This window comes from Heptranchias perlo, chromosome 11, assembly GCF_035084215.1.
Source record: "Heptranchias perlo isolate sHepPer1 chromosome 11, sHepPer1.hap1, whole genome shotgun sequence".
Classification (NCBI taxonomy): Eukaryota; Metazoa; Chordata; class Chondrichthyes; order Hexanchiformes; family Hexanchidae; genus Heptranchias; species Heptranchias perlo.
Genome location: NC_090335.1, coordinates 75,456,222 through 75,479,436, shown reverse-complemented (window position 1 = coordinate 75,479,436; position 23,215 = coordinate 75,456,222). Strand labels below are relative to the sequence as shown.

The 23,215-nt window shown below is 44.7% G+C and overlaps 1 protein-coding gene and 1 pseudogene across 2 annotated transcripts in view; both read right to left on the bottom strand.

Annotated features, from left to right (window-relative positions):
• Nucleotides 1–379: 379 nt before the first annotated feature.
• hspa13 (heat shock protein 70 family, member 13) overlaps nucleotides 380–23,215 on the bottom strand; it is a 97,641-nt gene continuing 74,805 nt past the window's right edge. The window contains exons 6-7 of one of the 2 annotated variants that reach the window (XM_067993387.1): nucleotides 3,337–3,412; nucleotides 380–1,405 (exon numbers count right to left, since the gene is read on the bottom strand). In XM_067993387.1, coding sequence (XP_067849488.1) covers nucleotides 3,362–3,412 — 51 coding nt within the window. In that variant the 3' untranslated portion in view covers nucleotides 380–1,405; nucleotides 3,337–3,361. Of the gene's footprint in view, nucleotides 1,406–1,444; nucleotides 2,375–3,336; nucleotides 3,413–23,215 lie in introns of those variants that run through there. The other variant, XM_067993386.1, reaches the window with a different exon arrangement.
• LOC137327528 (lysozyme C-2-like) overlaps nucleotides 4,899–23,215 on the bottom strand; it is a 71,026-nt pseudogene continuing 52,709 nt past the window's right edge.

Below are 23,215 nucleotides of genomic sequence, written 5' to 3'. Positions count from 1 at the left end.
GCAAATGGTGGTAGAAGTGTGGAACTCTCTCCTACAAAAAGCAGTGGATGCTAGCTCAATTAATAACTTTAAATCTGAGATCAATAGATTTTTGCTAGCCAAGGGTATTAAGGGATATGGAGCCAAGGTGGGAGAATGGTTTTAGGATACAGATTAGCCATGATCTCAATGAATGGTGGAACAGGCTCGTGGGGCTGATTGGCCTACTCCTGTTCCTATGTTCCTATATTCCCACCCCCTATTTTTAAAGGACATTGGACGCTGCCTCAGACACTGGCCACAGAACACACAGGGATGAAGTTAGGTATGATGAGAGACCTTTCTAGTTACGTGGAACATTGTTGGGGATTTTTTTTCGTAATAATGTAGACAGAGACTGCAATCCTGTGCCGATATACCAAGAATGAGTTCAAAACACAGAGCCAAACATTCGGAGGTTTATGAAGAGTTAGATGAACAGATACACTCATGGCCAACACCAGGATTTACACAAGATGCTGCTACAGAAGAATGCACATTACAGCCAGTTAAGCTCAACCTTCTCTCTCTCTTCTCCTTCCAACATCACATTACAATGGTCTCACTTTTAAGCTCAGCTAAAAGGACCATTACATCACCTGCTCCATGACCATCACTTTTGATTTTACATTAGGTATTATGAGCTCAACACACCAAAAACGCAAAGAGGCTCCACCACAACGGTCTCAGGACCTAACATAAACATCTATTTACATGTACAGAAAAGAATAAACATCTAGATGTATGCATGGACCTGTTTCTGGCTGGGGTGGAGATCACCTTGTGCAAAAGGCAGGTGCAGCATTAGAACGATCAGGAACAGTGTGATCTCTTGGATTCCTTTTGATCGCCTAAGGGGGTCGGAGAGAAATGAAATTTCCCATGTTGCATGTTGCAATCAGTGCTTTTTCTTATCTCGGAGTGCGTGTGGTCCCCTCCCAATGTTTTGTGCAGGTGGGATTGTAAGTTCTGAGAGAGCGTTGTGTTCTTGCAGTGCCCCGTACCCCTGTATGTCCCACTTTAATATTTTCTCCAAACAAGCAATGTCCAGACTAAGTTGAGCCTGGAGTGTTCGCAACAAACCACCAGGTCAGGTTCTCCCGCTTCAAGCAAGATGTCAGCACTGAATGGGTTAAAACTGGGCCTTTGAGGGTCGAAGCTTTATTCCACCTCGTCACCAAACTGGGACAAAACGTGGTATTTGATGATGCTCTTCTGATGTCTTCGAAAAAACCTGGGAGTAGAGTCAGTCAAAAAAGCCACAACAATGTTCTACATAACTAGAAAGGTCTCACATCATACCGAACTTTGTCCCTGTGTGTTCTGTGGCCTGTGTCTGAGGCAGCATCCAATGTCCTTTAAAAATAAGGGGTAGGAATATAGGAACCTAGGAACAAGAGTCAGTCAGTCAGCTCCTCGAGCCTGTTCCGCCATTCAACCTGGAATATTTAGCTCTCAATCATGCTCATGTTGTAGCCATGTCTCTGTAATGGCTACTACCTTTGAGCTGGATTTGTGCTTCTAACTCACTTGTTTTATTCCTTATGTTACGTGCATTAGTGTACAGAACTCTTATCGCAGTGATGGTCCTCACCCTGTCCATATGTCCTGCTGGTCTGTTTCTCACACTTTTTGACTTACAATAAACAGGGCCACTGTTTATACTGGCTACTGTTCATTTACCTGTTTAATGTTAAATACATTAATCTGTTGCTTCATTGTGTTAGTGTGTATATTTGACTGTTTTTAACTAGAGAACAGTGATAACGGTTCTCCGTTTGATCTCAGTGCCTCGCTACTACCTCAATAGTGAAAGACTCACTCCGGCAGCAGGAGTGGGCTGGCAAGGCCGAGGATTTTCAAGATTTTTTAGGAACAGTAAAATGTCTTGAGGTCCAACAAGCCCTCAACCCGTTCTCTCCAGAAACACATCCAATTATTTCTTGAGCCCCAATTACACAGTCACCTTCAGTGACCTTCCCCGGTCAACTTATTCCACAAGTTGATTACTCTTTGGGTGAAAACACATCCACAACTTCCATTCTTAGTCTTAACTTCTGGGATTTAAACCATTTTCCATGTTGAACAACTTGCCCGGGTGAATTGTGTCTGTTCCTTTCATAAACTTTCAACTTTCAAATCACCTCAATGTCTCCACCCTTCTAAAAACTGGATCCCAACTTCATCAACATTTCACTGTCAATTGAATTCCTCACACCCGGAATTATCTTGATTGCTCAACAGGAATGAAACACTTGAGGTTTGATATTTGCTTGTGATTATTTTTAATGCGCCTCAGCAATGCAGAACTATCTATTCGATCGGTTTCCCCTTGCAGTAATTAACCCAGCTGGTCCTGCAAAATAAGAGAAGGCGCCACAAGAGAACAGTCAGAGAGAATCACAAGAGCTGGAGCAACAGTTTTATTTATTATTTATTGACGTGAGGGATTGAGATAACAACTCCCCCCCCATCAAAGCTTCCTCCCTTCCTCTCCTGAAGTTACTGACTCTCACTAGGGTACAGCAGCCCCCATTTACCTCTCTCAAGTGCCATTTCTAGTGTGTGTGCCTGCTACCAATTTGAGGCCTGTATAAAAAATTATCCTGGGCATCAACAGATTATCCCGTTATAAAACATGCGCAAAAGGAGCAAATTTCGGGCACAAAGTCCAGGGCCCCATAAAGGAAAAAAACACATTCAACCTGATATTGGATAGGACCAATCACTGTAACACTCTCTATAACATACCTCACTGTAACACTCTCTATAACATACCTCACTGTAACACTCTCGATAACACACCTCACTGTAAAACTCTCTATAATTCACCTCACTGTAACACTCTCTGTAACACACCTCACTGTAACACTCTCTATAATTCACCTCACTGTAACAATCTCTGTAACACACACTCACTGCAACACTCTTGATAACACACCCCTCATTAAAACACTCTCTATAACACACCCCTCATTAAAACACTCTCTATAACACACCCCTCATTAAAACACTCTCTATAACACACCCCTCATTAAAACACTCTCTATAACACACCCCTCATTATAACACTCTCTATAACACACCCCTCATTAAAACACTCTCTATAACACACCCCTCATTAAAACACTCTCTATAACACACCCCTCATTAAAACACTCTCTATAACACACCCCTCATTATAACACTCTCTATAACACACCCCTCATTAAAACACTCTCTATAACACATCCCTCATTATAACACTCTCTATATCACATCCCTCACTGCCCCCTGAACATTTAAACAGAAAGGGAAAAGATCGCGGCTTTAACATACCAGGCCTCCTTTCCTTGTTGCTTCACTATTTTTGCTGCGCAATCAATGTCAGGTTGCAAGTCATTGGACAGGAATTCTGCAGTGAGAGAAGAAATGTGATATTAGAATCAATGTTGATTTCTGAGGTGTGTTCGATAGAGTTAGAAAGGTCTAGGCCTATGGGTGCAGGGTAGTGGGAGCATTAAATGCTGCAGTATGTGGGATTAGGGTCCGGGGATTCTAACCTGGGGGGGGGCCATTAATGTCTGTATTTCACGCCCATTGAATCGACTTGAGATGCAGTCACACTAATGCAATGTGGGTGAACATGTCAGCCTCTGTGGGCAAAGCAAGGTCCACAAGCAGCAATGACAAAACATGAACAGTTAATCTGTCATGTGTGAGGTGTGTTCCGACACAGAGTCAGTTAGAAAGGCCTAGGATGGAAGGCGTTTGGTGTTTAATATGCGGCAAAATGGGGGACTAGGGTCTACGTTTTGTTGGTTGAGGGAAGAGTGTTGGCCAGGCCACCAAGGCAGTTAACGTTCACTTTTATCGAGTGACAAAAACCGAGTGTTAATGAATCGACTTGTTTTACACTGTGTTCGATTTTCTTTTCCTATTTATGGATAAGGTGTAAAATAATCTGCCGATTCTCTATCACCCATTTTTCGGCTTAGGATATAAAAGTGAAACTGGCCCCCAGGAGAATGCCGCACTCCTCCGAGCTGAGGACATTGCGATGCATCAGGAAGAAGAAAAGTTACCTGGACATTTTGTCCCAGGAGGCAGTCACACCCCTTAGGTTTAGGAGTACTTTAGAGTTAGTCAGTGGTCAGGGACAGGAGAGTGTGATTGTGAGTCAGGCAGGTATCGGGACCCAGGTTGTAGTGATGGAGAAGCCTCAGCCCTTGACCTTGTCCAACAGGTACGAGGTACTTGCTACCTGTATGGATGAGAACGAGGACTGCAGGGAGGATGGGCAAACTGACCACGGCACCGATGGTGACCACTGGTACAGGAGGCCATTCAAGAAGGGGGAGTAAAAAGGAATGTGGTAGTGGTAGGGATATTATAGTCAAGCGGATAGATACTGTTCTCTGCAGCCACAACAGAAAGTTCCAAAGGCTGTGTGCCTGCCCGGTGCCAGGGTTAAGGATATCTCCTCGTGGCTGGATAAGAACTTGGAGCACGAGGGGGAGGATCCAGTTATCATGGTCCACATAGGAACCAACGACAGAGGTAGAACTAAGAATGAGGTTCTGCTGAGGGAGTTCAAGGAGCTAGGATCTAAATTAATAAGCAGAACCTCAAGGCTAATAATCTCTGGATTACTACCTGAGCCACACGCAAATTGGCATAAAGACAAACAGATCAGAGAGTGGTGCTGGAGGAGGGGGTTTTGATTCTTGGGGAACTGGCACCAGGACTGGGGAAAGAGGGAGCTGTTCCGTTGGGACAGGCTCCACTTAAACCGGGCTGGGACCAGTGTCCTGGCGAATCAAATAACTAGAGCTGTAGATAGGGCTTTAAACTAAAAAGTGAGGGGGGAGGGGTCAGGGCGGGGTCAGGTAAGAGGAAATTTAGAAATCTAAAGAGAAAAAACAAGGCAATAGAGCAGTGTAGCGATTTGGGTAAAGATAAGCAGAGTGTGACAGGAAGAGACAGGGAGCTAAACAGAAATAGTGCATCAACGAATAAGGTCAAATCAGGGAAAAATGGTAAAAAGTTAAAATTAAAGGCTCTTTATCTGAATGCACGAAGCATTCGTAACAAGTTAGACGAATTAGTGGCAGAAATGGAGATAAATGGGTTTGATGTAATAGCCATTACAGGGATGTGGTTGCAAGGTGACCAAGGTTGGGAACTAAATATTCCAGGGTACTTGACGTTTCGGAAAGACAGACAGAATGGAAAAGGAGGGGGGCAGGTAGCCCTGATAATAAAGGATGACATAAGGAAAGTAGTGAGAAAGGATCTTGGCTTGGAAGATCAGGAATGAGAATCAGTATGGATGGAGTTAAGAAATAACAAGGGTAAATGTTGGTCCCTTAGAGGCTGAGACAGGAGAAATTATAATGGGGAATAAGGAAATGGCAGAGACGTTAAACAAATATTTTGTATCTGTCTTCACAGTAGAAGACACAAAAAACATATCAAAAATAGTGGGGAACCAAGGGGCAAATGAGAGTGAGGAACTTAAAACAATTAATATCAGTAGAGAAAAAGTACCAGACAAATTAATGGGAGTAAAAGTCGATAAATCCCCTGGACCTGATGGCCTACATCCCAGGGTTCTAAAAGAAGTGGCTGCAGAGATAGTGGATGCATTGGTTATGATCTTCCATAATTCCCTAGATTTTAGAACGGTCCCAGCGGATTGGAAGGTAGAAAATGTAACATCGCTATTCAAGAAAGGAGGGAGAGAGAAAACAAGGAACTACAGGCCAGTTAGCCTGACATCAGTCATCAGGAAAATGCTAGAATCCATCATTAAGGAAGTTGTAACAGAGCACTTAGAAAATCATAATATGATTAGGCAGAGTCAAGATGAGTTTATGAAAGGGAAATCGTGTTTGACAAATTTATTAGAGTTTTTTGAGGATGTAACTAGCAGGGTAGATAAAGGGGAACCAGTGGATGTAGAATATTTAGATTTCCAAAAGGCATTCGATAAGGTGCCATATAAGAGGTTGCTATGCAAGATAAGGGCTCATGAAATTCGGGATAATATATTAGCATGGATAGCAGATTGGTTAACGGACAGAAAACAGAGAGTAGGGATAAATGGGTCATTTTCAGGTTGGCAGGCTGTAACGAGTGGGGTGCCACAAGGATTAGTGCTTGGGCCTCAGCTATTTACAATCTATATTAATGACTTAAATGAAGGGACGAAGTGTAATGTATCCAAGTTTGCTGATGATACAGGTAGGTGCGAATGTAGGTTGTGAGGAGGACAAAAAAAGTCTGCAAAGGGAAAAAGACAGATTAAGTGAGTGGGCAAGAAGGTGGCAGATGGAATATAATGTGGGGAAATGTGAGGCTATTCACTTTGGAAGGAAGAATTGAAAAGCAGTATATTTTTTAAGTGGTGAGAAACTATTAACTGTTGGTGTTCAGAGAGATTTGGGTGTCCTCGTACAAGAAACACAAAAAGTTAGCGTGCAGGTAAAGCAAGCAATTAGGAAGGCAAATGGCATGTTGGCCTTTATTGCAAGGGGGTTGGAGTGCAAGAGTAAGGAAGTCTTGCTACAGTTGTACAGGGCTTTGGTGAGACCTCACTTGGAGTAATGTGTACAGTTTTGGTCTCCTTATCGAAGGAAGGATATACTTGCCTTAGAGGCGGTGCAACAAAGGTTCACTAGATTGATTCCTGGGATGAGAGGGTTGTCCTATGAGGAGAGATTGAATAGAATGGGCCTATATTCTCTGGAGATTAGAAGAATGAGAGGTGATCTCATTGAGACATATAAGATTCTGAGAGGGCTTGACAGTGTAGATACTGAGAGGTTGTTTCCCTTGGCTGGCAAGTCTAGAACTAGGGGGCATAGTCTCAGGATAAAGGGTCGGCCATTTAAGATGGAGATGAGGGGGAATTTCTTCACTCAGGGGTCTGTGGATCTTTGTAATTCTCTACCGCAGAGGGCTGTGGATGCTGAGTCATTGAGTATATTCAACACTGAGATGGATAGATTTTTGGACTCAAGGGAAATCAAGGGATATGGGGATCGGGAGGGAAAGTGGAGTTGAGGCCAAAGATCAGCCATGATCTTATTCAATGGCGAAGCAGGCTCGAGGGGCCCTATGGCCTACTCCTGCTCCTATTTCTAATGTTCTTATGTTATTCTTCACTGGTAACATGGTGAACTTTAACATCCACCTGAAGAGGCTCATTCAAAGGACAGAACCTCTTACGTTGCGGCACTCCCTCAGTACTGTACTGAACCATCGGCCTAGATTGTGCGCACAAGTCCTGGAGTGACCTTTGACCTTCTGCTGTAGAGACAACAATGTTGTCAACTGAGCCAAGCTGATACTTGACACAAAGAGGAGTGGGATCAGTCACCAGCCTGTGTGTCTTCCAGGAATGTGTAGACCACTGGACAGGGATATGGGAGAGGAACTAAACCTGACCTGAGATTAATATTGTGTTGGTTCAGGAGGAGATTTATTTTTCATGCAGTGAGTTTTTATGATCGGGAATGCACAGCCTGAAAGGGTGGTGGAAGCAGATTCACTAGTCACTTTCAAAAGGGAATTAGATAAATACTTGAAGGAGAGAAAATTGCAGGGCTACGGGGAAAGAGGAATTGAGGCGGGACTAATTAGATAGCTCTTTCAAAGAGCTGGTACAAGCACGATGGGCCGAATGGCGGCCTTCTGTGCTGTAAGATTCTATGATTATATGTACCACGACAGTTCACCCCACAGCCATTTGCAGCATTTGGATACTTGTCATCTTTACACCACCAATAACTGTTGATCTAAAAAATCCCATCGTCTGCTGACCAGATCTTTCCATTTCTGCCTTTGTCATAATGAACTGCAAGTGTGTTGTAACGACTCTCGTAGTAAGCCATGCACGCCCCTAGAATTAAAATTAAAAACACAATGTAGTTTGGAACATGCAACAAACATAAATATCACTTATAGACTGGAGACAGCCGACAGTGATGTTTGTCTTTGCAGAAACTTCGGAGGTGAATTTCCTCGGAGCTTCTCATGAAAATGAGGGGACCAAAGAGAGAGAAAGAATGAAAGAGGGAACTAGCCGCCAGATCAGGTTACTGACACTCACTTATCTACAGTCTGTTTATCTGAAGGCAGTAATTGTGGGAATTGGAGCAGTGTACAAGGTGGGACTTTTGCTGATTGTCTCTCCTGTTCTCCTGGTGGTGCTGACTCTTGCAGAGGTTCAGTTCATGGGCACCTATTAGCTATTATCTAGGTTGAGCCCAGACTGCGAGAGTTGGAAATCTATTGTCTCATAGCGAGCATCACAGACAACCAATCCCATCCTTGTTAGACATCTACCCACGTGTATTTGTGACAAATATGAAGCAGTTCTGTTTTGTTTTGGTCTTGTAACTGTCCCTCTAATTCAGGCACAAGATCCATCAACACAACCTTAGCCTATATTCGTTTTTAGGGATCGAGGACTGTTGTGATGTTCTATCCCTTATTGAAGACTGTTGTAAACAATTTTACAACACCAAGTTATAGTCCAACGATTTTATTTGAAATTTACAAGCTTTCGGAGGCTTCCTCCTTCCTCAGGTAAATGTCAGGAACTCCTCGAAGCCTACGCATTTATAAATCACAGAACAATACATGATGATTACAGATAGTCTTTGCAACTGCCCGTTGCCAAGGCAATCACCGTGTTCAGACAGAGAGGTGTTACCTACAGAGCCCCCGAATATACAGTCAACAAAAAAAAACAAACAGAAAAAAAAACAGAGAGAGAGAGGCAGAAACATCCGGAAGGCAGAGAAAGCCAGCAAATGACCCGTTATATTAAAAACAGATAGCTTTTGTTCACTGGTGGGGTTACGTGTAGCGTGACATGAACCCAAGATCCCGGTTGAGGCCGTCCTCATGGGTGCGGAACTTGGCTATCAATTTCTGCTCGACGATTTTGCGTTGTCGTGTGTCTCGAAGGCCGCCTTGGAGTATGCTTACCCGAAGGTCGGTGGCTGAATGTCCCCGGCTGCTGAAGTGTTCCCCGACTGGGAGGGAACCCTCCTGTCTGGCGATTGTTGCGCGGTGTCCGTTCATCCGTTGTCGCAGCGTCTGCATGGTCTCGCCAATGTACCATGCTCTGGGGCATCCTTTCCTGCAACGTATGAGGTAGACAACGTTGGCCGAGTCACAGGAGTATGAACTGTGCACCTGGTGGGTGGTGTCCTCTCGTGTGATGGTGGTATCTGTGTCGATGATCTGGCATGTCTTGCAGAGGTTACCGTGGCAGGGTTGTGTGGTGTCGTGGACGCTGTTCTCCTGAAAGCTGGGTAATTTGCTGCGAACGATAGTCTGTTTAAGGTTGGGTGGCTGTTTAAAGGCGAGTAGTGGAGGTGTGGGGATGGCCATAGCGAGGTGTTCATCGTCATTGATGACATGTTGAAGGCTGCGGAGAACATGGCGTAGTTTCTCCGCTCCGGGGAAGTACTGGACGACGAAGGGTACTCTGTTGGTTGCGTCCCGTGTTAGTCATCTGAGGAGGTCTATGCGATTTTTCGCTGTGGCCCGTCGGAACTGTCGATCGATGAGTCGAGCGTCATATCCCGTTCTTACTAGGGCGTCTTTCAGCGTCTGTAGGTGTCCATCGCGTTCCTCCTCGTCTGAGCAGACCCTGTGTATTCGCAGGGCCTGTCCATAGGGGATGGCCTCTTTGACGTGGTTAGGGTGGAAGCTGGAAAAGTGGAGCATCGTGAGGTTGTCCGTGGGCTTGCGGTAGAGTGAGGTGCTGAGGTGCCCGTCTTTGATGGAGATTCGTGTGTCCAAGAAAGAAACTGATTCTGAGGAGTAGTCCATGGTGAGCTTGATGCTGGGATGGAACTTGTTGATGTTATCGTGTAGTCTCTTTAGTGATTCTTCGCCGTGGGTCCATAGAAAGAAAATGTCGTCGATGTATCTGGTGTATAGCGTTGGTTGGAGGTCCTGTGCAGTGAAGAAGTTCTGCTCGAACTTGTGCATGAAAATGTTGGCGTATTGGGGTGCAAATTTGGTCCCCATGGCTGTTCCGTGTGTTTGGGTAAAGAACTGGTTATCGAAGGTGAAGACATTGTGATCCAGGATGAAGCGGATGAGTTGTAGGATGGCGTCCGGAGATTGGCTGTTGTTGGTGCTGAGTATTGATGCTGTCGCAGCGATGCCGTCATCATGGGGGATACTGGTGTAGAGTGCCGAGACGTCCATCGTGGTGAGAAGTCTTCCTGGTTCAACAGGTCCGTGGGTACTGAGTTTTTGTAGGAAGTCTGTAGTGTCGCGACAGAAGCTGGGGGTTCCCTATACGATGGGTTTCAGGATGCCCTCGATGTATCCAGAGAGGTTCTCACACAGGGTTCCGTTGTCTGATACGATAGGACGTCCGGGTGTGTTTCTCTCCTCAGAAGACTAACACGGGACGCAACCAACAGAGTACCCTTCATCGTCCAGTACTTCCCCGGAGCGGAGAAACTACGCCATGTTCTCCGCAGCCTTCAACATGTCATCAATGACGACAAACACCTCGCTATGGCCATCCCCACACCTCCACTACTCGCCTTTAAACAGCCACCCAACCTCAAACAGACTATCGTTCGCAGCAAATTACCCAGCTTTCAGGAGAACAGCGTCCACGACACCACACAACCCTGCCACGGTAACCTCTGCAAGGCATGCCAGATCATCGACACAGATACCACCATCACACGAGAGGACACCACCCACTAGGTGCACGGTTCATACTCCTGTGACTCGGCCAACGTTGTCTACCTCATACGTTGCAGGAAAGGATGCCCCAGAGCATGGTACATTGGCGAGACCATGCAGACGCTGCGACAACGGATGAACGGACACCGCGCAACAATCGCCAGACAGGAGGGTTCCCTCCCAGTCGGGGAACACTTCAGCAGCCAGGGACATTCAGCCACCGACCTTCGGGTAAGCGTACTCCAAGGCGGCCTTCGAGACACACGACAACGCAAAATCGTCGAGCAGAAATTGATAGCCAAGTTCCGCACCCATGAGGACGGCCTCAACCGGGATCTTGGGTTCATGTCACGCTACACGTAACCCCACCAGCGAACAAAAGCTATCTGTTTTTAATATAACAGGTCATTTGCTGGCTTTCTCTGCCTTCCGGATGTTTCTGCCTCTCTCTCTCTGTTTTTTTTTCTGTTTGTTTTTTTTTGTTGACTGTATATTCGGGAGCTCTGTAGGTAACACCTCTCTGTCTGAACACGGTGATTGCCTTGGCAACGGGCAGTTGCAAAGACTATCTGTAATCATCATGTATTGTTCTGTGATTTATAAATGCGTAGGCTTCGAGGAGTTCCTGACATTTACCTGAGGAAGGAGGAAGCCTCCGAAAGCTTGTAAATTTCAAATAAAATCGTTGGACTATAACTTGGTGTTGTAAAATTGTTTGCAATTGTCAACCCCAGTCCATCACCGGCATCTCCACATCATTATTGAAGACTGGAGATAGATCTGCAGAGCATTCTGAAGGGGGAGGGTGAACAACAGAGGTCGTGGTCCATATCAGTGCCAATGACATAGGTAGAAAGAGGGCTGAGGTCCTCCAGGCAGATTTTAAGGAGTTAGGAAAGAGATTAATAAGCAGGACCGCAAAGGCAGTAATCTCCGGATTACTCCTGGTGCCACGCGCTCGTGAGTATAGAAATAGGAGGATGGAGCAGATGAATGCGTGGCTGATGAGATGATGCAGGAGGGAGGGCTTCAGATTACTGGGGCATTGGGAGGAGTTCTGGGGGAGGTGGGACCTGTAGAGGCTGGATGGGTTGCACCTCAACAGAGCTGGGACCAATGTCCTCGCAGGGAATTTATTAGTGCTGTGGGGGAGGGTTTAAACTAATTTGGCAGGGGGATGGGCACCAGAATGTAGCATTGAAAAGGAGAAACAAGGAGCACAAAGGATTGGGAGAGACAGAAAGCACTAGAGCAAGAAATAGCACGGTATTAGGTAGGATCAGACTAAGATAGATTACAAGATGGTCTAAGATAGGTTGACAGTGTAAACACACGAAGCCTGATAAATAAGGTTGGTGAGCTGCAGGGACAAATAGCCACATGGGAATATGATGACCTGGCTCAAGAAAGGGCAGGATTGGGTACTAAATATTCCTGGATACAAAGTGTTCAGGAAAGATAGGGAAGGAAAGAAAGTGGGGGGGTGGGATGATGTGGCTGTATTGATTAAGGAGAATATTGCAGTGCTGGAGAGAGAGGATGTCCTGGAGGGGTCAAGGACAGAATCTATTTGGTTAGAGTTAAGAAAGAATAGAGGTGCCGTTATATTACTGGGTGTATTCTATAGGCCACCAACTAGTGGGAAAGATACAGAGGAGCAAATCTGCAGGGAAATCACAAAGATGTGCAAGAGCCATACACAGTGATAATGGGGGGACTTCAACTATCCTAATATAGACTGGGATAGCAATAAGGGCAGAGAGGGGGAAGAGTTTCTGAAATGTGTTCAAAAGAACTTTCTTGATCGGTACGTTTCCGGCCCAAAGAGGAAGGGGGCATTGCTAGATCTGGTTCCGGGGAATGAGGTGGGTCAAGTGGAGCAAGTGTCAGTGGGGGAACATTTAGGGAACAGTGATCATAATATCATAAGGTTTAGATTAGCTATGGAAAAGGACAAGGAGCAATCTAGATTAAAAATACTTGATTGGAGGAGGGCCAATTTCAGTGGGTTGAGAACAGATGTGGCCCGGGTAAATTGGAATCAAAGATTGGCAGGCAAAACTGTAATCGAACAATGGGCGGCTTTTAAAGAGGAGATGGTTCAGGTACAGTCTAGGTATATTCCCATGAGGGGGAAAGGTAGGGCAACCAAAGCCAGAGCTCCCTGGGTGACAAAAGACATAGAGGGTAAGATGAATCAGAAAAAGGGGGCATATGACAGATGTCAGGTTGATAACACAAGTGAGAACCAGGCTGAATATAGAAAGTTCAGAGGGAAAGGAAAAATGAAATAAGAGGGGCAAAGAGAGAGTATGAGAATAGACTGGCGGCAATCATAAAAGGGAATCCAAGAGTCTTCTATAGGCATATAAATCGTAACTGGTCCCACCCCTCCTCTTACTAGTAGTGGTAAGAGGGTAGGGTAGTAAGGCCAGTTAGGGACCAAAAAGGAGACCTACGCATGGAGGCAGAGGGTAGGGCTGAGGTAGGAACTGAGTACTTTGAAGAAGATGCTGTTAAAGTCACAGTAAAAGGGGAGGTAATTGAGCTACTGGATGGCCTAAAAATTGATAAAGAGGAGGTACGAGAAAGGCTGGCTGTACTTAAAGTAGGTAAGTACCCAGTCCGGATGGAATGCATCTTGGTTGCTGAGAGAAGTAAGGGTGGAAATTGAGGTGGTACTGGCCATAATCTTGCAATTATCCTTAGATACGGGGGTGGTGCCAGAGGACTGGAGAATTGCAAATGTTGCACCCTTGTTCATAAAAGGGTGTAAGGATAAACCCAGCAACTATAGGCCAGTCAGTTTAACCTCGGTGGTCGGGAAACTTTTAGAAATGATAATCCAGGACAAAATTAACAGTCATTTGAACAAGTTTGGATTAATTCAGGAAAGCCAGCACGGATTTGCTAAAGGCAAATCATGTTTAACTAACCTGATTGAGTTTTTTGATGAGGTAACAGAGAGGGTCGAAGAGGGCAATGCTGTTGATGTGGTGAATATGCACTTCCAAAAGGCATTTGATAAAGTGCCGCCTAATAGGCTTGTCATCAGAGTTGAAGCCCGTGGAACAAAGGGAGCAGTGGCAGCATGGATATGAAATTGGCTAAGTGACAGGAAACAGAGAGTAGTGGTGAATGGTTGTTTTTCGGACTGGAGGGAGGTGTACAGTGGTGTTCCCCAGGGGTCAATGCTGGGACTACTGCTTTTTTTGGTATATATTAATGACTTGGACTTGGGTGTACAGGGCACAATTTCAAAATTTGCAGATGACACAAAACTTGGAAGTGTAGTGAACAGTGAAGAGGATAGTAATAGACTTCAAGAGGATATAGACAGGCTGGTGGAATGGGCGGACACGAGGCAGATGAAATTTAACGCAGTGATGTGCGAAGTGATACATTTTGGTAGGAAGAACGAGGCGAGGCAATATAAACTAAAGGGTACATTTCTAACGGGGGTGCAGGAACAGAGAAACCTGGGGATATATGTGCACACATTATTGAAGGTGGCAGGACAGGTTGAGAAAGCAGTTAAAACAGCATACGGGATCCTGGGCTTTATAAATAGAGGCATAGAGGACAAAAGTAAGGAAGTTATGACGATCCAATATAAAGCACTGGTTCGGCCACAACTGGAATATTGTGTCCTGTTCTGGACACCACACCTTAGGAAGGATGTGAAGGCCTTAGAGAGGGTTCAGAAGAGATTTTTTTTTTTTATTCGTTCACGGGATGTGGGCGTCGCTGGCAAGGCCGGCATTTATTGCCCATCCCTAATTGCCCTCGAGAAGGTGGTGGTGAGCCGCCTTCTTGAACCGCTGCAGTCCGTGTGGTGACGGTTCTCCCACAGTGCTGTTAGGAAGGGAGTTCCAGGATTTTGACCCAGCGACGATGAAGGAACGGCGATATGTTTCCAAGTCGGGATGGTGTGTGACTTGGAGGGGAACGTGCAGATGGTGTTGTTCCCATGCGCCTGCTGCCCTTGTCCTTCTAGGTGGTAGAGGTCGCGGGTTTGGGAGGTGCTGTCGAAGAAGCCTTGGCGAGTTGCTGCAGTGCATCCTGTGGATGGTGCGCCGGTGGTGAAGGGAGTGAATGTTTAGGGTGGTGGATGGGGTGCCAATCAAGCGGGCTGCTTTATCTTGGATGGTATCGAGCTTCTTGAGTGTTGTTGGAGCTGCACTCATCCAGGCAAGTGGAGAGTATTCCATCACACTCCTGACTTGTGCCTTGTAGATGGTGGAAAGGCTTTGGGGAGTCAGGAGGTGAGTCACTCGCCGCAGAATACCCAGCCTCTGACCTGCTCTCGTAGCCACAGTATTTATATGGCTGGTCCAGTTAAGTTTCTGGTCAATGGTGACTCCCAGGATGTTGATGGTGGGGGATTCGGCGATGGTAATGCCGTTGAATGTCAAGGGGAGGTGGTTAGACTCTCTCTTGTTGGAGATGGTCATTGCCTGGCACTTATCTGGCGCGAATGTTACTTGCCACTTATGAGCCCAAGCCTGGATGTTGTCCATGTCTTGCTGCATGCAGGCTCGGACTGCTTCATTATCTGAGGGGTTGAGAATGGAACTGAACACTGTGCAGTCATCAGCGAACATCCCCATTTCTGACCTTATGATGGAGGGAAGGTCATTGATGAAGCAATGGTTCCAGTGATGAGGGACTTCAGTTATGTGGAGAGACTGGAGAAGCTGGGGTTGTTCTCCTTAGAGCAGAGAAGGTTGAGAGGAGGTTTGATAGAGGTGTTCAAAATCATGTGGGGTCTAGACAGAGTAGATAGAGAGAAGCTCTTCCCATTGGCAGAAGGGTTGAGAACCAGAGGACACAGATTTAAGTTAATTTGCGAAAGGTGACAGGAGGAAAAACCTTTTTACGCAGCGAGTGGTTAGGATCTGGAATGCACTGCCTGAAAGGGTGGTGGAGGCAGATTCAATCATAGCTTTAAAAAGGGAATTGGATAAGTACTTGAAGGGAAAAAATTTGCAGCGCTACGGGGAAAGGGCGGGGGATTGGGACTAGCTGGATTGCTCTTGCAGAGAGCCGGCACGGGCTCGATGGGCCAAATGGACTCCTTCTGTGCTATAACCTTTCTATGATTCTATGATACTAACAGCTACAAATAATTCCATTAGCTTAAAAATTGATTGCCCAGAGTTTTCTATTATTTGCCCTGGGCACATTATTGAATTTTTTAATATTATAAAGCTATTGTAAAGAGAATCTTTAAAAGGAATTAGTATTTGGGACTCACTAGGATGTGATCTTAGATACTAGAGTCAAAAAATCCAAGGAAAGTCCCCAAAGCATAACACAAAATGGGTCAGAGGGCAGTGATCAAGGGTAAGGACCCTGGCTGAATTTCCTTGCCCTACTCCAGCGGTGCTGAGAGCAATTGTAGTTTGGCTAAAATCAGTTCACTCAAACCGGACCAGGTTCAGACATTCCCCGGTCCCACCAACCTAACATGCACTTACCCACTGAGTGAGAGAGCTACAAGAGGAACCCACAGCCCCAATCTGCGAGTGCATTCAGCAATGTTTAATTAGAGAAAGCGTTACTCACAGTCTGCCACGGAGTATTTGGTGAATTGCATCAGTTTAGAATTGCTTATAAGGAGTGCAAACTTGCATTTTTCAAAGATTTTGGCGCTGGCGACCGCGAGCAGGACACTGAAAATAATAAGAGTCTTCATTTTGTCGGTAGGAGATGTGTCTGCGGCTGGTAATGGTTACGCTTTTATACAGGATCGTGTCTGTAGTTATCAGTTTCACAAAGTTAATCAAACAAGAATCTGGAAAAATAAGGACAAACTATTTTTGTCAGATTGGCGATAAGTTCCTGAATGTCACGCTGCGATTTAACAAACACTGTGATCTGAGGGGAGCGAACAAGGACTTTTAGTGGTGACTTCACTCATTTTAGTCCTAGAGTAGAGATAAGGAGAAAGGGGGAGACATGAACACTCCAGGCATCCACAGTAACATCAGTCACGTTCCAGAGCGTGACCTATCACAGGTACAGATATGACACATTGGCCAGAAAAGCCTAGCAGTGAGGGCACTGATACAGTGAGAGAGTGAGGATTGGAGAAGAGGAAAAGGTCTAGGAGATCAGCTCAATAATTTGCCTTCAACTCCATGAGCTTTAATTTTAGCTAACTGTCTCTTAGGTGGAACATTATCAAATGCTTTCTGGTAGTCCATATAAACTACATCCATAGATATTCCCCTGTCTGCTACTTTAGTTACTTCTTCAAAACAATCTATTGGTTTTATTAGACATGACCTACCCTTTAGAAATCTATTTTGGCTCTCTCTAATCAGCTCAAATGTCTCAAAGTGCTGAGTCACACTGTCCTTAATTATAGTTTTCAATAACTTCCCCGCGACAGATGTTAGACGAACAGGTCTATAATTTCCTGGTTTCTATCACCTTTCTTAAATAATGGAGTTACATTTGCAATTTTCAAATCTAAAGGGACAATTCCTGAATCGAGGGAGCTTTAGAAGATAGTGGCTAAAGCAATTTCCTCACCTACTGCCTTTGAAACCCTGGGGTGGAAACCATCAGGTCCTGGGGATTTGTCAGTCTTTAGTGCCATTAGTTTTCTTATACTGTTTTCTTGCTTACATTAACTTTAGTGAGTTCTAGGCCTTGATTCGTTATTAGTTTCCCTGGAATCATAGAATCGTAGAAATTTATGGCACAGAAGGAGGCCATTCGGCCCATCGTGTCTGTGCCTGCTGAGAAACGAGCCACCCAGCCTAATCCCACTTTCCCGCCTTTGAGCCGTGGCCCTGCAGGTCACGGCTCTTCAGCAGATACAGCAAAGGCTATGGGCCCTGACAACATCCCGGCTGTAGTGCCGAGGCCTCTGGATTGCTAGTCTAGTAACATAACCACTATGCTACTGTACCCTAGAACTAAATCCAGAACTGCCTCCCACCTCTCGTTGGGTTTGCTATATACTGGCTAAAAAAATTGTCCTGTATGCAATTTAAGAATTCTGCACCCTCTATACCATTCACACTGTTTGTATCCCAATTAATATTAGGGTAGTTGAAATCCCCAACTATTACCGCCCTATTATTTTTGCACTTCTCAGAAATTTGCCGACACATTTGTTCCTCTATCTCCCTCTGACTGTTTTGGGGGTCTGTAGTACACTCCCAGTAGTGTGACTGCTGGGGATATTGATAAATTGAGCACTTAATACAGTCTCACGTGGATATATTGTGCATTTAGTACAGTCTCACGTGGGTAGTTTGAGCATTTAATACAGTCTCATGTGGATATATTGTGCGCTTAGTACAGTCTCACCTGGATATATTGTGCATTTAATACAGTCTCATGTGGATATAATGTGGATATATTGTGCGCTTAGTACAGTCTCACCTGGATATATTGAGCATTTAGTACAGTCTCAAGTGGATATATTGAGCATTTAGTAGTCTCAAGTGGATATATTAAGCATTTAGTGCAGTCTCAAGTGGATATATTGAGCATTTAGTACAGTCTCACGTGGATATATTGTGCATTTAGTACAGTTTCATGTGGATATATTGAGCATTTAATACAGTTTCACGTGGATATATTGTGCATTTAGTACAGTCTCACGTGGATATATTGTGCATTTAGTACAGTCTCACGTGGATATTTGTGCATTTAGTACAGTCTCAAGTGGATATATTGTGCATTTAGTACAGTTTCATGTGGATATATTGTGCATTTAGTACAGTCTCAAGTGGATATATTGTGCATTTAGTACAGTCTCACGTGGATATATTGAGCATTTAGTACAGTCTCACGTGGATATATTGTGCATTTAGTACAGTCTCAGGTGGATATATTGAGCATTTAGTACAGTCTCACGTGGATATATTGTGCATTTAGTACAGTCTCACGTGGATATATTGTGCATTTAGTACAGTCTCACTTGGTTTTATTGTGCATTTTTTACAGTCTCACGTGGATATATTGAGCATTTAACTGGGTTAAAAAGTGAAGCCTTGTGTCTCTGAGGTTACAACAGGAGCCAGCATCCCACGGGAAATGATATGCTGATATCAGGCAGAGTGATTGAGAATATTGCAGAGAGGATAAAACTATGAAACAGACACATTGAAGGCCAATTGTCAGAAACAAATAACAAATGCATAATCAAAGGATCAGGACCTGGAGATTGACTAATCCTGTTATGTTAATTGCAGGAGCTTTGTTCAGATAATTAGGTAACTTTTGTGATTGGCATATACAGGATGAACCATTTTACATATCTGCATCTGAACAATCAAAATACACAGAAAGATAAGATCATGTCCCTCCCCCATAAGATAGATAGAATGGATAAAGATGTCTGGAAAAATGGGCTCTTTGGGTGGGGGTTGATGTCCGGGACAGACGACATCATGGGACTAATGTTGTTAAGCCACGAGAAGCAACTATGCTTCAGAAAGATATATAAAGTGTAACACTGTCCCACTAAAGTTAGAAGCAGCTTGTGGGGCTACAGAGGCCCACGCACCCTACGATATCAGGCTTGATCAGTTTAAAACTTCCTAGGTACAGGTTGTACCATCCTTGTTTATTTGATATGACTGTATTAGAACATCGTTATATAAATACTTGTTGTTTGGTACAACCGCATTAGAACATTGTTCTTGTGTCTATAATAAAGCTGGCATGTTCAGTCACACTTGGGCCCGAATTACTGTGAAAGTTATTATTAAGAAGGATTAACAACCCTTGGTAGCATTAATAATAGCATATTTCCAATAAAGGCGGTGGTGAGCCTTCTTCTTGAAACGCTGCAATCCGTGTGATGCAATGCTCCCACAATACTGTTAGGTAGGGAATTCCAGGATTTTGACCCAGTGCCGATGAAGATATATGTCCAAGTCGGGATAGTGTGTGAGTTAAAACGGGATCTCACGTGGTTTCTTTTCAAGAGGTTTCTTTTCAAGAGGGTGTTGTGTTGCTAACACAAATGTCACCTGGTCAGCCGAGACCCTCCAGCTCCAAAAAAAAAACTACTGTACTAAACACATTGGATTGCATCTTGACAAAAATACATTTAATGTTTGGTTTGTTATCAGACTGATAGGGCAGGAGTGAAGGAACCACAGGGAACAGTTATAAATACTGCAACATTCAGTATCTAAATCACACATCATTGTGGGCTTAATGACCTTTAGAAACAAGGGACAAGTTAAAAATAATGACGTAACGTCTTAGATTTTTTAAAATTCAGTTGCCACATTTCATTCCTTGATGCGGCTTGGGGACACTTCCAATGCCCGTCCAATACCCACTCAACATCAGAGCAATAGGAGTCACTGGATTATGGTCAGTAGCAGGAACCTGTCTGATTTACCCCCATCCTACCCCAAAGGTACTAAAGACAGCCGCTGTACCAAACCGCTGAACTGGCTTAAATCAGCTAGGGCAGGATACCTTACTCTGTAATCTCCTCCAGTCCTACAAACCTCCGAGATCACTGCACTCCTCCAATTCTGACCTCTTTCCATCATCCCCGAGTTCCATCATCCCACGATTGTCTTCCGTGCCTTCCGCTACCTAGGCCCTAATTTCTGGAATTCCCTGCATAAACCTCTCTGCTTCTTTACCTCTCTCTCCTCTTTTAAGACGCTCCTTAAAACCTACCTCTTTGACCAAGCTTTTGGTCACCTGTCCTTACTTGGCTCAGTGTCAAAGTTTGTCTGATCACGATCCGGTGAGTAATTTCCGACATGACATGTGGTAAGTGCTTGGGGGAGAAAAGGTGACTTTGGACCTATGGATCCCAAAGCTCTCCACCACTGGGGTTTTCCTCATGTCAAATCTGGGTCTGTTGTAGACTAATTGATGGAGATTGATTGCTGTGATTAGTCATCAACTCTATTATCGTTGTATTGTGCGACCACCAGGATGATAGCAGGCGGACTAGATGTCCTTATCATAGAATCATACAGCACAGAATTTGGCCCATCGTGTCTGTGCCTGCTCTTCGAAGAAGCTACCCAATTAGTCCCACTCCACTGATCTTTCTCCATAGCCCTGCAAATTCCTCCTTTACAAAGTTGCCATTGAATCTGCTTCCACCACCCTTTCAGGCAGTGCATTCCAGATCACAACAACTTGCTGAGTAAAAAAAAATTCTCCTCATTTCCCCCCTAGATTTTTTGCCAATTATCTTAAATCTGTGTCCTCTAGTTACTGACTCTCCTGCCAGTGTGAGCAGTTTCTCCCTATCTACTGTTGTAGCCATTGGGCACGATGTTCATGAGGTTCCAGAGGCCACATTGACATCGTAGCACCGTTGTCGAACAACGTTTCAGCAAGTTGCGGCGCAAATATAGTGCGATGTCAGTGGTAAGAAAAAACATCCAATTAACGTCGTTCTCCAGTTTTTCAGACAGGAGGGAAGTATAGAGTAGTGTCCACAAGGAGTCAGTATCCAACTCTCGCAGTCTGGGCTCACCCAAGGTAATAGCTATTAGGTGCCCATGAACTGAACCCCAGCGAGAGTCAGCACCATCAGGGGAACAGGAGAGACAATCAGCAAGATGAAGTCCCACCTTGTACACTGCTCCAATTCCCACAATTACTGCCTTCAAATAAACAGACTGTAGATAAGTGAGTGTCAGTAACCTGATCTGGGCGGCTAGTTCCCTCTTTCATTCTTTCTCTCTCTTTGGTCCCCTCGTTTACATGAGAAGCTCCGAGGAAATTCACCCCCAAGGTTTCTGCAAAGACAAACATCACTGTCGGCTGTCTCCAGTCTATAAGTGATATTTATGTTTGTTGCATGTTCCAAACTACATTGTGTTTTTAATTTTAATTCTAGGGGCGTGCATGGCTTACTACGAGAGTGATTGCAACACACTTGCAGTCCATTATGAGAGAGGCAGCAGTGGAAAGATCTGGTCAGCAGACTATGGGATTTTTTAGATCAACAGTTATTGGTGGTGTAAAGATAAATACTTGAAGGAGAGAAAATTGCAGGGCTATGGGGAAAGAGCAATTGAGGTGGGACTAATTAGATAGCTCTTTCAAAGAGCTGGCACAGGCACGATGGGCCGAATGGCGGCCTTCTGTGCTGTAAGATTCTATGATTATACGTACCATGACAGTTCATCCCACAGCCATTTCCAGCACTCAGATGACCAGTACCACTCTTCTCTTTGTGTCAATTGTCAGCTTGGCTCAGTTGACAACACTTTTGTCTCTGTATCAGAAGGTCAAAGGTTAAAGGGCCCATTCCAGGACTTGTGCGCACAATCTAGGCTGACGATTCAGTACGGTACTGAGGGAGTGCCGCAATGTAAGAGGTTCTGTCCTTTGAATGAGCCTCTTCAGGTGGATGTTAAAGTTCACCATGTTACCAGCTCGGAGGAGTGCGGCATTCTCCTGGAGGGACATTTTCATTTTCATCACAAGCCGAAAAACGGGTGATAGAGAATCGGCAGATTATTTTACACCTTGTCCATAAATAGGAAAAGAAAATTGAACACGGTGTAAAACAAGTCGGTTCATTAACACTCGGTTTTTGTCACTCGATAAAAGTGAACATTAACTGCCTTGGTGGCCTGGCCAACACTCTTCCCTCAACCAACAAAACGTAGACCCTAGTCCCCCATTTTGCCGCATATTAAACACCAAACGCCTTCCATCCTAGGCCTTTCTAACTGACTCTGTGTCGGAACACACCTCACATATGACAGATTAACTGTTCATGTTTTGTCATTGCTGCTTGTGGACCTTGCTTTGCCCACAGAGGCTGACATGTTCACCCACATTGCATTAGTGTGACTGCATCTCAAGTCGATTCAATGGGCGTGAAATACAGACATTAATGGCCCCCCCAGGTTAGAATCCCCAGACCCTAATCCCACATACTGCAGCATTTAATGCTCCCACTACCCTGCACCCATAGGCCTAGACCTTTCTAACTCTATCGAACACACCTCAGAAATCAACATTGATTCTAATATCACATTTCTTCTCTCACTGCAGAATTCCTGTCCAATGACTTGCAACCTGACATTGATTGCGCAGCAAAAATAGTGAAGCAACAAGGAATGGAGGCCTGGTATGTTAAAGCCGCGATCTTTTCCCTTTCTGTTCAAATGTTCAGTTTATAATTGAGTGATGGAGCACTGCAGGCCTCAATATCCAGGTTATAAATATTGGAGCCTCAGTCCAATGACACTGTCTGTAGGTCCACACAAACAGCTCGTTATCAATATCAGGAAATTCAGGGGGCAGTGAGGGGTGTGTTATAGAGAGTGTTACAGTGAGGGGTGTATTTGAGAGAGTGTTACAGTGAACATAGGAACTTAGGAACAGGAGTAGGCCATTCAGCCCCTCGTGCCTGCTCCGCCATTTGATAAGATCATGGCTGATCTGTGATCTAACTCCATATACCTGCCTTTGGCCCATATCCCTTAATACCTTTGATTGCCAAAAAGCTATCTATCTC